We start from the raw sequence: 18,399 nt of genomic DNA on the forward strand, positions 1-18,399 counted from the left end.
GTACGCACACAGGATGGAAGAACCAACACACACACACACACACACACACACACACACACACACACAATCACTGTTCTCACCAGAAGGTCTACCAACATGACTTCTACCAACTGTCCTGGGTGAGGACATCTCAGATATCCCAGTGTTCCTCAACTATATCAGGGTAGAACAGTGTCCCTATTCTAAACAGTTAACAGCAGTATAACACAACAATGTGAACAGTATCAGTGACCTCGCCGTTGAAGCACAGAAGCAAGATCCCCAGTCGTGCTAAATTGGCGACAGTATGTCTCTCTGTATTCTGGATTTACTCCAAAGGGCCCCATTGTTGAAACTGTGGACCCGGTGGGCCCTGGTCAAAAGTAGTGTTCACTATATCTGGAAATAGAGGGCTATTTGAGATGCAAGCTGAGATGGGTTTGCTGATTTCAAACTCCTCCCATCCTGACGTTGTCCTCTGTGTATGTCCTTGTGTCCAGTGTTTGAGAACAAGGACAAGATAGTGATCGTGATGGAATACGCCAGTAAGGGAGAGTTGTATGATTACATCAGCGAGCGACGGCGGCTGAGCGAGAGAGAGACACGACACTTCTTCAGGCAGATTGTTTCTGCCGTGCACCACTGTCACAAGGTAAGAGATACGCTGATCTGAGGTCAGTTTTACTATCTTCTGTATGGTAAAGGCTAGGAGTTGGGGAAGGCTGAGCTGATCCTAGGTCTGTGCCCTAAGCCAATGGACATTTCTACAAGGAAAAGCTATGCAGTTGTCCCAACCCACACACATCCATTCTGTAGTTGGAAACCAGAGTTAAAGGGTACATTACCCTACATCAGACCAGAGTACATTACCCTACAGCAGACCAGAGTACATTACCCTACAGCAGACCAGAGAACATTACCCTACAGCAGACCAGAGAACATTACCCTACAGCAGACCAGAGTACATTACCCTACAGCAGACCAGAGCACATTACCCTACAGCAGACCAGATTACATTACCCTACAGCAGACCAGAGTACAGTACCCTACAGCAGACCAGAGAACATTACCCTACATTACCCTACAGCAGACCAGAGTACATTCCCCTACAGCAGACCAGAGTACATTCCCCTACAACAGACCAGAGTACATTACCCTACAGCAGACCAGAGTACATTACCCTACAGCAGACCAGACAACATTACCCTACAGCAGACCAGACAACATTACCCTACAGCAGACCAGAGAACATTACCCTACAGCAGACCAGAGTACATTACCCTACAGCAGACCAGAGAACATTACCCTACAGCAGACCAGAGAACATTACCCTACAGCAGACCAGAGAACATTACCCTACAGCAGACCAGAGTACATTACCCTACAGCAGACCAGAGAACATTACCCTACAGCAGACCAGAGAACATTACCCTACAGCAGACCAGAGTACATTACCCTACAGCAGACCAGAGTACATTACCCTACAGCAGACCAGAGAACATTACCCTACAGCAGACCAGAGTACAGTACCCTACAGCAGACCAGAGTACAGTACCCTAAAGCAGACCAGAGTACATTACCCTACAGCAGACCAGATTACAGTACCCTACAGCAGACCAGGGTACAGTACCCTACAACAGACCAGAGTACAGTACCCTACAACAGACCAGAGTACATTACCCTACAGCAGACCAGATTACAGTACCCTACATCAGACCAGAGTACATTACTCTACATTACCCTACAGCAGACCAGAGTACATTACTCTACAGCAGACCAGAGTACATTACCCTACAGCAGACCAGAGAACATTACCCTACAGCAGACCAGAGTACAGTACCCTACAGCAGACCAGAGTACAGTACCCTACAGCAGACCAGAGTACATTACCCTACAGCAGACCAGATTACAGTACCCTACAGCAGACCAGAGTACATTACCATACAGCAGACCAGGGTACAGTACCCTACAACAGACCAGAGTACATTACCCTACAGCAGACCAGGGTACAGTACCCTACAGCAGACCAGAGTACATTACCCTACATTACCCTACAGCAGACCAGAGTACATTACTCTACATTACCCTACAGCAGACCAGAGTACATTACTCTACATTACCCTACAGCAGACCAGAGTACATTACTCTACAGCAGACCAGAGTACATTACCCTACAGCAGACCAGAGAACATTACCCTACAGCAGACCAGAGTACAGTACCCTACAGCAGACCAGAGTACAGTACCCTACAGCAGACCAGAGTACATTACCCTACAGCAGACCAGATTACAGTACCCTACAGCAGACCAGAGTACATTACCATACAGCAGACCAGGGTACAGTACCCTACAACAGACCAGAGTACATTACCCTACAGCAGACCAGGGTACAGTACCCTACAGCAGACCAGAGTACATTACCCTACATTGCCCTACAGCAGACCAGAGTACATTACTCTACATTACCCTACAGCAGACCAGATTACAGTACCCTACAGCAGACCAGAGTACATTACCATACAGCAGACCAGGGTACAGTACCCTACAACAGACCAGAGTACATTACCCTACAGCAGACCAGAGTACATTACCCTACATTACCCTACAGCAGACCAGAGTACATTACTCTACAGTACCCTACAACAGACCAGAGTACATTACCCTACAGCAGACCAGAGTACAGTACCCCACAACAGACCAGAGTACAGTACCCTACAGCAGACTAGGGTACAGTACCCTACAACAGACCAGAGTACATTACCCTACAGCAGACCAGGGTACAGTACCCTACAGCAGACCAGAGTACATTACCCTACATTACCCTACAGCAGACCAGAGTACATTACTCTACATTACCCTACAGCAGACCAGATTACAGTACCCTACAGCAGACCAGAGTACATTACCATACAGCAGACCAGGGTACAGTACCCTACAACAGACCAGAGTACATTACCCTACAGCAGACCAGAGTACATTACCCTACATTACCCTACAGCAGACCAGAGTACATTACTCTACAGTACCCTACAACAGACCAGAGTACATTACCCTACAGCAGACCAGAGTACAGTACCCCACAACAGACCAGAGTACAGTACCCTACAGCAGACTAGAGTACAGTACCCTACAGCAGACCAGAGTACAGTACCCTACAACAGACCAGAGTACATTACCCTACAGCAGACCAGAGTACAGTACCCTACAACAGACCAGAGTACAGTACCCTACAGCAGACTAGAGTACATTACCCTACAGCAGACTAGAGTACAGTACCCTACAACAGACCAGAGTACAGTACCCTACAGCAGACCAGAGTACATTACCCTACAGCAGACCAGAGTACATTACCCTACAGCAGACCAGAGAACATTACCCTACAGCAGACCAGAGAACATTACCCTACAGCAGACCAGATTACAGTACCCTACAGCAGACCAGAGTACATTACCCTACAGCAGACCAGGGTACAGTACCCTACAGCAGCCCCGAGTACATTACCCTACATTACCCTACAGCAGACCAGAGTACATTACTCTACAGTACCCTACAACAGACCAGAGTACATTACCCTACAGCAGACCAGAGTACAGTACCCTACAACAGACCAGAGTACATTACCCTACAGCAGACCAGAGTACAGTACCCTACAACAGACCAGAGTACAGTACATTACAGCAGACTAGAGTACATTACCCTACAGCAGACCAGAGTACAGTACCCTACAACAGACCAGAGTACAGTACCCTACAGCAGACTAGAGTACAGTACTCTACAGCAGACCAGAGTACATTACCCTACAGCAGACCAGAGTACATTACCCTACAGCAGACCAGAGTACAGTACCCTACAACAGACCAGAGTACATTACCCTACAGCAGACCAGAGTACAGTACCCTACAGCAGACCAGAAGAGTACAGTACCCTACAGCAGACTAGAGTACAGTAACCTACAGCAGACCAGAGTACATTACCCTACAGCAGACCAGAGTACATTACCCTACAGCAGACCAGAGAACATTACCCTACAGCAGACTAGAGTACAGTACCCTACAGCAGACCAGAGTACAGTACACCACAGCAGACCAGAGTACATTACCCTACAGCAGACCAGAGTACAGTACCCTACAACATACCAGAGTACATTACCCTACAGCAGACCAGAGTACATTACCCTACAGCAGACCAGAGTACATTACCCTACAGCAGACTAGAGTACATTACCCTACAGCAGACCAGAGAACATTACCCTACAGCAGACCAGAGTACATTACCCTACAGCAGACCAGATCTGGTACATTACCCTACAGCAGACCAGAGAACATTACCCTACAGCAGACCAGAGTACAGTACCCTACAGCAGACCAGAGTACAGTACCCTACAGCAGACCAGAGTACATTACCCTACAGCAGACCAGATTACAGTACCCTACAGCAGACCAGAGTACATTACCCTACAGCAGACCAGGGTACAGTACCCTACAACAGACCAGAGTACATTACCCTACAGCAGACCAGATTACAGTACCCTACAGCAGACCAGAGTACATTACCCTACAGCAGACCAGGTTACAGTACCCTACAGCAGACCCGAGTACATTACCCTACATTACCCTACAGCAGACCAGAGTACATTACTCTACATTACCCTACAGCAGACCAGAGTACAGTACCCTACAACAGACCAGAGTACAGTACCCTACAACAGACCAGAGTACATTACCCTACAGCAGACCAGAGTACAGTACCCTACAACAGACCAGAGTACAGTACCCTACAGCAGACCAGAGTACAGTACCCTACAGCAGACCAGAGTACATACCCTACAGCAGACCAGAGTACAGTACCCTACAACAGACCAGAGTACATTACCCTACAGCAGACCAGAGTACAGTACCCTACAACAGACCAGAAGAGTACAGTACCCTACAGCAGACTAGAGTACAGTACCCTACAGCAGACCAGAGTACATTACCCTACAACAGACCAGAGTACATTACCCTACAGCAGACCAGATTACAGTACCCTACAGCAGACCAGAGTCCATTACCCTACAGCAGACCAGGGTACAGTACCCTACAGCAGACCCGAGTACATTACCCTACATTACCCTACAGCAGACCAGAGTACATTACTCTACATTACCCTACAGCAGACCAGAGTACATTACTCTACAGTACCCTACAACAGACCAGAGTACATTACCCTACAGCAGACCAGAGTACAGTACCCTACAACAGACCAGAGTACATTACCCTACAGCAGACCAGAGTACAGTACCCTACAACAGACCAGAGTACATTACCCTACAGCAGACCAGAGTACATTACCCTACAGCAGACCAGGCAACATTACCCTACAGCAGACCAGACAACATTACCCTACAGCAGACCAGAGAACATTACCCTACAGCAGACCAGAGTACATTACCCTACAGCAGACCAGAAAACATTACCCTACAGCAGACCAGAGAACATTACCCTACAGCAGACCAGAGTACATTACCCTACAGCAGACCAGAGAACATTACCCTACAGCAGACCAGAGAACATTACCCTACAGCAGACCAGAGTACATTACCCTACAGCAGACCAGAGTACATTACCCTACAGCAGACCAGAGAACATTACCCTACAGCAGACCAGAGTACAGTACCCTACAGCAGACCAGAGTACAGTACCCTAAAGCAGACCAGAGTATATTACCCTACAGCAGACCAGATTACAGTACCCTACAGCAGACCAGGGTACAGTACCCTACAACAGACCAGAGTACAGTACCCTACAACAGACCAGAGTACATTACCCTACAGCAGACCAGATTACAGTACCCTACAGCAGACCAGAGTACATTACTCTACATTACCCTACAGCAGACCAGAGTACATTACTCTACAGCAGACCAGAGTACATTACCCTACAGCAGACCAGAGAACATTACCCTACAGCAGACCAGAGTACAGTACCCTACAGCAGACCAGAGTACAGTACCCTACAGCAGACCAGAGTACATTACCCTACAGCAGACCAGATTACAGTACCCTACAGCAGACCAGAGTACATTACCATACAGCAGACCAGGGTACAGTACCCTACAACAGACCAGAGTACATTACCCTACAGCAGACCAGGGTACAGTACCCTACAGCAGACCAGAGTACATTACCCTACATTACCCTACAGCAGACCAGAGTACATTACTCTACATTACCCTACAGCAGACCAGAGTACATTACTCTACATTACCCTACAGCAGACCAGAGTACATTACCCTACAGCAGACCAGAGAACATTACCCTACAGCAGACCAGAGTACAGTACCCTACAGCAGACCAGAGTACAGTACCCTACAGCAGACCAGAGTACATTACCCTACAGCAGACCAGATTACAGTACCCTACAGCAGACCAGAGTACATTACCATACAGCAGACCAGGGTACAGTACCCTACAACAGACCAGAGTACATTACCCTACAGCAGACCAGGGTACAGTACCCTACAGCAGACCAGAGTACATTACCCTACATTACCCTACAGCAGACCAGAGTACATTACTCTACATTACCCTACAGCAGACCAGATTACAGTACCCTACAGCAGACCAGAGTACATTACCATACAGCAGACCAGGGTACAGTACCCTACAACAGACCAGAGTACATTACCCTACAGCAGACCAGAGTACATTACCCTACATTACCCTACAGCAGACCAGAGTACATTACTCTACAGTACCCTACAACAGACCAGAGTACATTACCCTACAGCAGACCAGAGTACAGTACCCCACAACAGACCAGAGTACAGTACCCTACAGCAGACTAGGGTACAGTACCCTACAACAGACCAGAGTACATTACCCTACAGCAGACCAGGGTACAGTACCCTACAGCAGACCAGAGTACATTACCCTACATTACCCTACAGCAGACCAGAGTACATTACTCTACATTACCCTACAGCAGACCAGATTACAGTACCCTACAGCAGACCAGAGTACATTACCATACAGCAGACCAGGGTACAGTACCCTACAACAGACCAGAGTACATTACCCTACAGCAGACCAGAGTACATTACCCTACATTACCCTACAGCAGACCAGAGTACATTACTCTACAGTACCCTACAACAGACCAGAGTACATTACCCTACAGCAGACCAGAGTACAGTACCCCACAACAGACCAGAGTACAGTACCCTACAGCAGACTAGAGTACAGTACCCTACAGCAGACCAGAGTACAGTACCCTACAACAGACCAGAGTACATTACCCTACAGCAGACCAGAGTACAGTACCCTACAACAGACCAGAGTACAGTACCCTACAGCAGACTAGAGTACATTACCCTACAGCAGACTAGAGTACAGTACCCTACAATAGACCAGAGTACAGTACCCTACAGCAGACTAGAGTACAGTACCCTACAGCAGACCAGAGTACATTACCCTACAGCAGACCAGAGTACATTAGCCTACAGCAGACCAGAGTACAGTACCCTACAACAGACCAGAGTACATTACCCTACAGCAGACCAGAGTACATTACCCTACAGCAGACCAGAGTACATTACCCTACAGCAGACCAGAGAACATTACCCTACAGCAGACCAGAGAACATTACCCTACAGCAGACCAGATTACAGTACCCTACAGCAGACCAGAGTACATTACCCTACAGCAGACCAGGGTACAGTACCCTACAGCAGCCCCGAGTACATTACCCTACATTACCCTACAGCAGACCAGAGTACATTACTCTACAGTACCCTACAACAGACCAGAGTACATTACCCTACAGCAGACCAGAGTACAGTACCCTACAACAGACCAGAGTACATTACCCTACAGCAGACCAGAGTACAGTACCCTACAACAGACCAGAGTACAGTACATTACAGCAGACTAGAGTACATTACCCTACAGCAGACCAGAGTACAGTACCCTACAACAGACCAGAGTACAGTACCCTACAGCAGACTAGAGTACAGTACTCTACAGCAGACCAGAGTACATTACCCTACAGCAGAACAGAGTACATTACCCTACAGCAGACCAGAGTACAGTACCCTACAACAGACCAGAGTACATTACCCTACAGCAGACCAGAGTACAGTACCCTACAGCAGACCAGAAGAGTACAGTACCCTACAGCAGACTAGAGTACAGTAACCTACAGCAGACCAGAGTACATTACCCTACAGCAGACCAGAGTACATTACCCTACAGCAGACCAGAGAACATTACCCTACAGCAGACTAGAGTACAGTACCCTACAGCAGACCAGAGTACAGTACACCACAGCAGACCAGAGTACATTACCCTACAGCAGACCAGAGTACAGTACCCTACAACAGACCAGAGTACATTACCCTACAGCAGACCAGAGTACATTACCCTACAGCAGACCAGAGTACATTACCCTACAGCAGACTAGAGTACATTACCCTACAGCAGACCAGAGAACATTACCCTACAGCAGACCAGAGTACAGTACCCTACAGCAGACCAGAGTACATTACCCTACAGCAGACCAGAGAACATTACCCTACAGCAGACCAGAGTACAGTACCCTACAGCAGACCAGAGTACAGTACCCTACAGCAGACCAGAGTACATTACCCTACAGCAGACCAGATTACAGTACCCTACAGCAGACCAGAGTACATTACCCTACAGCAGACCAGGGTACAGTACCCTACAACAGACCAGAGTACATTACCCTACAGCAGACCAGATTACAGTACCCTACAGCAGACCAGAGTACATTACCCTACAGCAGACCAGGGTACAGTACCCTACAGCAGACCCGAGTACATTACCCTACATTACCCTACAGCAGACCAGAGTACATTACTCTACATTACCCTACAGCAGACCAGAGTACATTACTCTACAGTACCCTACAACAGACCAGAGTACATTACCCTACAGCAGACCAGAGTACAGTACCCTACAACAGACCAGAGTACAGTACCCTACAACAGACCAGAGTACATTACCCTACAGCAGACCAGAGTACAGTACCCTACAACAGACCAGAGAACAGTACCCTACAGCAGACTAGAGTACATTACCCTACAGCAGACCAGAGTACAGTACCCTACAGCAGACCAGAGTACATACCCTACAGCAGACCAGAGTACAGTACCCTACAACAGACCAGAGTACATTACCCTACAGCAGACCAGAGTACAGTACCCTACAACAGACCAGAAGAGTACAGTACCCTACAGCAGACTAGAGTACAGTACCCTACAGCAGACCAGAGTACATTACCCTACAACAGACCAGAGTACATTACCCTACAGCAGACCAGATTACAGTACCCTACAGCAGACCAGAGTCCATTACCCTACAGCAGACCAGGGTACAGTACCCTACAGCAGACCCGAGTACATTACCCTACATTACCCTACAGCAGACCAGAGTACATTACTCTACATTACCCTACAGCAGACCAGAGTACATTACTCTACAGTACCCTACAACAGACCAGAGTACATTACCCTACAGCAGACCAGAGTACAGTACCCTACAACAGACCAGAAGAGTACAGTACCCTACAGCAGACTAGAGTACAGTACCCTACAGCAGACCAGAGTACATTACCCTACAACAGACCAGAGTACATTACCCTACAGCAGACCAGATTACAGTACCCTACAGCAGACCAGAGTCCATTACCCTACAGCAGACCAGGGTACAGTACCCTACAGCAGACCCGAGTACATTACCCTACATTACCCTACAGCAGACCAGAGTACATTACTCTACATTACCCTACAGCAGACCAGAGTACATTACTCTACAGTACCCTACAACAGACCAGAGTACATTACCCTACAGCAGACCAGAGTACAGTACCCTACAACAGACCAGAGTACATTACCCTACAGCAGACCAGAGTACAGTACCCTACAACAGACCAGAGTACAGTACCCTACAGCAGACTAGAGTACATTACCCTACAGCAGACCAGAGTACATTACCCTACAGCAGACCAGAGTACATTACCCTACAGCAGACCAGAGTACAGTACCCTACAGCAGACCAGAGTACAGTACCCTACAGCAGACCAGAGTACAGTACCCTACAGCAGACCAGAAGAGTACAGTACCCTACAGCAGACTAGAGTACAGTACCCTACAGCAGACCAGAGTACATTACCCTACAACAGACCAGAGTACATTACCCTACAGCAGACCAGAGTACATTACCCTACAGCAGACCAGAGTACAGTACCCTACAGCAGACCAGAGTGCAGTACACCACAGCAGACCAGAGTACAGTACCCTACAACAGACCAGAGTACAGTACCCTACAGCAGACCAGAGTTAGCTCACACAATAAGACACATAATTGCCCTTCTGTGCCCATGTAGCAGCCCATCCCCCACCCTCCCCTTCCCCCAGGCCCTCTCCACCTCCAGGTTGAGTGCTGTTCCCTGGGGAGACAGAGAGAGTGTTGGCCCTTTGTCCTCCACAGACCCTACAGCTGGTGGCTATGACTGATGTCATTACTGTAGGTCCTGGTGGAGTGATGTCATATCCCCAGCTGGGAGAGACAGAGGGTGCATCCCAAATATAGTGCACTACTATGGGCCCTGGTTAAAACAAGTGTGCACTGCAAAGGGAATAGGGTGCCAGCTGGGAGAGGATGACTGACAGATAGGGCTGGCTACAGCTGCTGCTGACATCCTGGTGAGGGAGTTGTCGGGGGCCAACCATGACATCCTGGTGAGGGAGTTGTCGGGGGGCAACCGTGACATCCTGGTGAGGGAGTTGTCGGGGGCAACCGTGACATGGTGAGGAGGGAGGAGCCGGACATAGAGATACAGTAGGTTAGGACAGGGCAGCGCTGCAGTGACAGACGGAAGGAAGTGTGGCAGAGTATAGACTTCCCCTGCTTCCTCCCTACAGATAGAGAGGGAGGGAGGGAGGGAGGGAGGGAGAGGGGGAGAGAGAGACAGAGAGAGAGAGAGAGAGGGGGAGAGAGAGACAGAGAGAGAGAGAGAGAGAGAGAGAGAGAGAGAGAGAGACAGAGAGAGAGAGACAGAGAGAGAGAGAGAGAGAGAGAGAGAGAGAGAGAGAGACAGAGAGAGAGAGAGAGAGAGTGAGAGACAGAGAGAGAGAGAGAGAGACAGAGAGAGAGAGACAGAGAGAGAGAGAGAGAGAGAGAGAGAGAGACAGAGAGAGAGAGAGAGAGAGAGAGAGACAGAGAGAGAGAGAGAGAGAGAGACAGAGAGAGAGAGAGAGAGAGAGAGAGAGACAGAGAGAGAGAGAGAGAGAGAGAGAGGGGAGAGAGGGGGAGAGAGAGACAGAGAGAGAGAGAGAGAGAGAGACAGAGAGAGAGAGAGAGAGACAGAGAGAGAGAGAGAGAGAGAGAGAGAGAGACAGAGAGAGAGAGAGAGAGAGAGAGAGAGAGAGAGAGAGAGACAGAGAGAGAGAGAGAGAGAGACAGAGAGACAGAGACAGAGAGAGAGAGAGGTCGGCCACATCTTTCTTTGAGCACATCTGCCTTCCCTGGTTAAGTGAATTATCAACACACAGAGCATGGTCAAACTGTTCACGTGGTTCTTCTGGTTCATATTGAACCATGACCACACTTCCTGTCACTGGCTGAATTCCAAATGGCACCCTGATCCCTACATGCACTGACTACTGCACTCATTATGACCTGGGCCCATGGGGCTCTGGCCCGAAGTAGTGCACTATGTAGGGAATAGGGTGGTGTTTGAGATGCGGATCCTGTGTCCCACATGTTTAACAGCTGTTTAGTGTGTCACCCAACAACACGAGAGATGTACTTTATGTCATTGACATGAATTAAAGATGCTACATTTATACAGAACATGTGCCACTTGAAAATAACCATTGCGGATGAGCTCACCAAACATAGTAGACAAAAGAAAAGTGCGCATGTGTGTGTGTACGTGGGCGTGTGTGTGTACGTGGGCGTGTGTGTGTGGGCGTGTGTGTGTGTGTGTACGTGGGCATGTGTATGTGTGCGCGCAGGTGTGTGTGTGTGTACGTGGGCGTGTGTGTGTACGTGGGCGTGTGTGTGTGTACGTGGGCGTGTGTGTGTGTGTACGTGGGCGTGTGTGTGTGTACGTGGGCGTGTGTGTGTGTACGTGGGCGTGTGTGTGTGTACGTGGGCGTGTGTGTGTGTACGTGGGCGTGCGTGTGTGTACGTGGGCGTGTGTGTGTGTACGTGGGCGTGTGTGTGTGTACGTGGGCGTGTGTGTGTGTAAATGGGTCACAGTTTAATTAGACTGTTTTGTACTCCTGTTTTGTCTTTGTAGAACGGAGTGGTGCACAGGGATATAAAACTGGAAAACGTGCTGCTGGATGAAAACTGTAATATCAAGGTAAGACCTTTGACCCCGTAGAGATGTCCATCTCTTGTCTTTCATATGCTGTATTTCAACACAGCATCTTAACGATAGGTACAGTCTCTTTACAGGTGCAATCAGGGATCTGCGAGTCTTATCCAAGGGTCATTTAACGTTGATTGTCATGCTCTTCTCTCCTCCAGATTGCTGACTTTGGTCTGTCCAACCTTTACCACAAAGAAGAGCTCCTTCAGACGTTCTGTGGCAGCCCTCTGTACGCCTCACCAGAGATCGTCAACGGCAGGCCCTACCATGGTCCAGAGGTACACACACACACACACACACACACACATACACATACACATACACACACACATACATACACATACACACACACATACACATACACACACATACACACACACACACACACACACACACACACACACACACACACACACACACACACACACACACACTGTAAGACACGAATAGCCCACATGGCAGGGAACAAGGGAAATCCTTCTCTTCACTTCTGACCTGTGTCATTCTGAAACCCAGAGAGTCTTATTTCAGACCTGCTGGACTGATCCTGCTGTAAATCATACTCTCTCTGAGGCTCATGGAAATAAGACACAAATCTAAACTCCCGGGTTCTCACCAGTGGAAAATCCCCAGAACAAATTCCCTATAACAGTTGGATAAGGGAAACACTGAAGGGAACCCCCATCCCAAAAAGTGCTCTTGCTCCCTGGGTCTTCTGGGTTTGTCCTTAAGCTGACAAGTGAAGGTAGTGAACACCCGTTCCTGTCTTGGAGGAAGTTTACTCACACACACACACACACTTCTGACACACACACACACACACACACACACACACACACACACACACACACTTCTGACACACACACACACACACACACTTCTGACACACACACACACACACACACACACACACACACACACACACACTTCTGACACACACACACACACACACACACACACACACACACACACATCCTGTCAGGCCCAGCCAGCCAGGCTTCACAGCCACTTCCCCAACAGCCAGCCCAGGTCAGCTCACTCATCTGAAAGGAGTCTCAACATGTTACCAAACATAGACCCAGAATGACTATGACTCCAGGATTTCACTGAGTCCCATCATTTCATGAGGCATTAGGAGACGCCCCTCTCCCACCCTACAGTAAATCTGACATAATGACCCTTACACCAGCTGACCCTGTCACCCCTCCTCTACTCCCATCTCCTTTAGCTTCCTGAGAAAAGCCCTTCCTCGGTTTGACACAGCTGGTCAAAGAGGCCGAGACCGACAGAGTCCAAGCCAACAATCACAGCTCTATATACATGCATGCACGCACACGCACGCACGCACTGAGGTTATGGAGTCAGGGGAGTAGACTTCCCCATTGTTTCCCAGCTAGCTGTGGTTTACAGAACACTGTGATTCCTGGAGATTATCTCAGCTAATCAGAGAATACGGCCTGTGTCCCAAATGAAACCATATTCTCTATGAGCCCTGGTCACTACATAGGGAATAGGCTGTAATTTGGGCCGAAGCCTAAGGTCTATACCTCAGAGCCAAAGGCAACCTCATCAGAACAGAACCCAATCACTTAAGTCACAGACCTTGACATGGCTTTTACAACAGCAATCAGTGTGCAAAGAACGGAGTGTTTGGAGAAGATACAGAATCGTGTTATTCTTTCTGTTAAAACACATTAAAAGAACGGAGTGTTTGGAGAAGATACAGAGTCGTGTTATTCTTTCTGTTAAAACACATTAAAGGGCCATTATCTTAGCCAGCAGTAGGAAGTATAACCATGACAAACCAACAGTAGTAAATCAGCAGCCTTGAGGTCTGTGTGCTACTGAGGCCACCATACAAGAACGCTATGGACACTATTGTAACTACCAGCGTGTTGTGTTTCCAGGTAGACAGTAGTGTTTCCAGGTAGACAGTAGTGTTTCCAGGTAGACAGTAGTGTTTCCAGGTCGACAGTATTGTAACTACCAGTGTGTTGTGTTTCCAGGTAGAAAGTAGTGTTTCCAGGTAGACAGTATTGTAACTACCAGTGTGTTGTGTTTCCAGGTAGACAGTTGGGCCCTGGGAGTGCTTCTCTACACCCTGGTCTATGGGACCATGCCCTTTGATGGGGAAGACCACAATAAACTCATCCGCCAGATCACCAACGGAGAGTACAGGGAACCTACACAGTCCTCAGGTACTAGTTTAACTCTGTTGCGGTGTCCTCTTTCTTTCTCGCGCTGTAGCTGTCTTCTCTCTCTCTCTCTCTGTAGCTGTCTCCTCTTTCTTTCTCTCTCTGTAGCTGTCTCCTCTTTCTCTATCTCGCTCTCTCTGTAGCTGTCTCCTCTCTCTCTCTCTGTAGCTGTCTCCTCTCTCTCTCTGTAGCTGTTTCCTCTTTCTCTCTCTCTCTGTAGCTGTCCCCTCTCTCTCTCTCTCTCTCTCTCTCTGTAGCTGTCTCCTCTCTCTCTCTCTCTCTGTGTAGCTGTCTCCACCTTCTTTCTCTCTCTGTAGCTGTCTCCTCTTTCCCTCTCTCTCTGTAGCTGTCTCTCTCTCGCTCTCTGTAGCTGTCTCCTCTCTCTCTCTGTAGCTGTCTCCTCTTTCTTTCTCTCTCTGTAGCCGTCTCCTCTTTCTTTCGCTCTCTGTAGCTGTCTCCTCTTTCCTTCTGTAGCTGTCTCCTCTCTCTCTCTGTAGCTGTCTCCTTTTTCTTTCTCTCTCTGTAGCTGTCTCCTCTCTGTCTCGCTCTGTAGCTATCTCCTCTCTCTCTCTCTCTCTCTCTCTCTCTCTCTCTCTAGCTGTCTCCTCTCTCTTTTTGTAGCTGTCTCCCCTCTCTCTGTAGCTGTCTCCTCTCTTTTTGTAGATGTCTCCCCTCTCTCTCTCTGTAGCTGTCTCCTCTCTCTCTCTCTGTAGCTGTCTCCTCTCTCTCTCTCTCTCTGTGTAGCTGTCTCCTCTCTCTCTCTCTCTTTAGCTATCACCTCTCTCTCTCTCTCTGTGTAGCTGTCTCCTCTCTCTTTTTGTAGCTGACTCCTTTCTCTCTGTTTGTCTCCTCTCACTCTGTTTGTCTCCTCTCACTCACGCTGTATCCCCCCTCTCTCTCTCTGTAGCTGTCTCCTCTTTCCCTCTCTCTCTGTAGCTGTCGCTCTCTCGCTCTCTGTAGCTGTCTCCTCTCTCTCTCTGTAGCTGTCTCCTCTTTCTTTCTCTCTCTGTAGCCGTCTCCTCTTTCTTTCGCTCTCTGTAGCTGTCTCCTCTTTCTTTCTGTAGCTGTCTCCTCTCTCTCTCTGTAGCTGTCTCCTTTTTCTTTCTCTCTCTGTAGCTGTCTCCTCTCTGTCTCGCTCTGTAGCTATCTCCTCTCTCTCTCTCTTTCTCTAGCTGTCTCCTCTCTCTTTTTGTAGCTGTCTCCCCTCTCTCTGTAGCTGTCTCCTCTCTTTTTGTAGATGTCTCCCCTCTCTCTCTCTGTAGCTGTCTCCTCTCTCTCTCTCTGTAGCTGTCTCCTCTCTCTCTCTCTCTCTGTGTAGCTGTCTCCTCTCTCTCTCTCTCTTTAGCTATCACTTCTCTCTCTCTCTCTGTGTAGCTGTCTCCTCTCTCTTTTTGTAGCTGACTCCTTTCTCTCTGTTTGTCTCCTCTCACTCTGTAGCTGTATCCCCCCTCTCTCTCTCTGTAGCTGTCTCCCCTCTCTCTCTCTGTAGCTGTCTCCTCTCTCTCTCTCTCTCTCTCTCTCTCTCTCTCTCTCTCTCTCTCTCTCTGTAGCTGTCTCCTCTCTCTCTCTGTAGCTGTCTCCTCTCTCTCTCTCTCTCGCTCTCTGTAGCTGTCTCCTCTCTCTCTCTGTAGCTGTCTCTTCTCTCTCTCTCTCTCTCTCTCTCGCTCTCTCTCTCTCTCGCTCTCTCTCGCTCTCTCTCGCTCTGTAGCTGTCTCCTCCCTCTCTCTGTAACTGTCTTCTCCTCTTTCTCTGTAACTGTCTCCTCTTTCTCTGTTTGTCTCCTCTCTCTCTCTGTCTGTTAAATAATGCCATAGATTGTTGCTAAAGTCTCTGTCCGCCTCACCTTCCACTCTCTCCCAGATGCTCGTGGTCTGATCCGCTGGATGTTGATGGTTAACCCTGAGCGTCGAGCCACGGTGGAAGACATCGCCAACCACTGGTGGGTCAATTGGGGCTGGAAGACCACTGTGTGTGACTGTGACGTCCAGAAGGACAACAGTGGCTGCATCTCTTCTCCAACGCTAGCACGCTTTATCGACTGGCAGAACCGCACCACAGAGTCACCCAGGGTGGTGCCGGTCAAGCCCCCCCGCTCGGAACACCCTGCCGTACCCCCCCACGCTGGCCGCCAGCGCCTGAGGAAGTCCAGGAAGGAGAATGATAGCGGAGCGCTCCACCATCACACCGCGTGGGAAGACAAAGACAAACCAGGACTGAAGAGACCCAAGGGGATCCTGAAGATGCATGTGTCTGAGCAGAGGTCCCACAGCCTGGGGGAGATCGAGCTGAGTCGCTCCCTGCACTTCCACGAGGGAAGAGAGCTGCTCTCCAGCCCCGAGAGAGATGAGGAAGAGGACAATGATCAGGATCGCCTGGGGGTCTCGCCGGCCAAGATGGTGCCCACCCTCCCCAAGAAGGGCATCCTGAAGAACAACCAGCAGCGGGAGTCTGGCTACTACTCCTCCCCGGAGCGCAGTGAGTCCTCTGAACTGCTAGGGGGCAGCACCTCCATGGCCCCACCCGCCAGCTCACCAACAAAGAGGTCCATGGGGAGAAAGGGCATATTGAAGCGTAATGGGAAGTACGGCAACTCCACTTCCTTCCACAGTGGCCTGTCCAATATGATCTACCACGGAGAGACTCCGGGGGACTCGGGCCTCTCTCGCAGCCAGAGTAAACCCTCCAGTATTGTCTGTGAGGAGATGGGTCTCTCCAGTGTTCCCCCCTTAATGGGAATGGATTGGTCTCCCTCGTCCCCGCAGCCACACGTCAGGGCCTGTATGTCGGCTGAGGATCTACTCCAGCTGGCAGGCTTCAGACGGGGCCTCCAGACGGCTGCAGGGGGGCTTCATGGGGGGAAGGTGGGGACCCGAGGGACACCAGGGTCTCCTGGTGACGACGGCAGCTTCTCTCTGCTAGGGGACATGGATGATATGACCCAGGTCTACCAACACACCCTGGACATCAGCAGCAATCTGACCTAGAGGAGGTGGAGTTGGGAGTTTGGAAGGGAAGGGACATGGGAAGGACAGACACACACTTGAACCCTCATTTCTGGGTTAGGACTGGCCATGTGTGTTGTGAACTGGGCATCCCAGCCACCTTAATGTACTGAATCTACCCTCTCAGAGACAGTGCTGCTGTACATCTTTATATGTTCAATAGAGCTAAATAAGTATTGTGTTGTATGTCACTCAGAGTCACAAACCATGCTGTGGTGAAGCTCAATGTAATAGACAGTTAGGACTACTGTTCATGTTATCTCAATGTAATGGACAGTCAGGACTACTCTCAATGTAACAGACAGTTAGGACTACTGTTCATATTATCTCAATGTAATAGACAGTTAGGACTACTGTTCATGTTATCTCAATGTAATAGACAGTTAGGACTACTGTTCATGTTATCTCAATGTAATAGACAGTTAGGACTACTGTTCATGTTATCTCAATGTAATAGACAGTTAGGACTACTGTTCATGTTATCTCAATGTAATAGACAGTTAGGACTACTGTTCATGTTATCTCAACCTAATGATAACCGTGTGTTATCTATTTATATTGTTGAAACAGACATATATTGCCTGTGTGTTTTGGTTATTTCAAGACGTACTGAGGTGTATGTACCCTTCAAGGACTGGTACTGTATAATAGTATTGCTTGATTGAATTGACATGAATGTCCTAATCCAGCAGGACATCTATTGTTCAGTATCACAGTGGGAAGGTTGAAGAGCAAACCGTGTGTATTGATATAAGTCTACTGTATGGGCCGTCCACAGGAAGTGCCTTTATTAGTGCTATTTTATCATGTACTGTATTTCCTGAAGGTTTATGGAGGAACAGAT

At 48.9% G+C, this 18,399-nt stretch overlaps 1 protein-coding gene across 1 annotated transcript in view; it reads left to right on the forward strand.

The window, feature by feature from the left end:
* Positions 1–17,741, forward strand: part of LOC139379281 (NUAK family SNF1-like kinase 1) — a 29,693-nt gene extending 11,952 nt beyond the window's left edge. Inside the window, exons 3-7 of the mRNA XM_071122083.1 lie at positions 480–631; positions 12,284–12,349; positions 12,517–12,636; positions 14,424–14,556; positions 16,414–17,741. Of these exons, the coding sequence (XP_070978184.1) occupies positions 480–631; positions 12,284–12,349; positions 12,517–12,636; positions 14,424–14,556; positions 16,414–17,537 (1,595 nt within the window). The 3' untranslated portion in view covers positions 17,538–17,741. The remainder of the gene's footprint in view (positions 1–479; positions 632–12,283; positions 12,350–12,516; positions 12,637–14,423; positions 14,557–16,413) is intronic.
* The last annotated feature ends 658 nt before the right edge of the window (positions 17,742–18,399 follow it).

This window comes from Oncorhynchus clarkii, chromosome 21 (genome assembly GCF_045791955.1).
Source record: "Oncorhynchus clarkii lewisi isolate Uvic-CL-2024 chromosome 21, UVic_Ocla_1.0, whole genome shotgun sequence".
Taxonomy (NCBI): domain Eukaryota; kingdom Metazoa; phylum Chordata; class Actinopteri; order Salmoniformes; family Salmonidae; genus Oncorhynchus; species Oncorhynchus clarkii.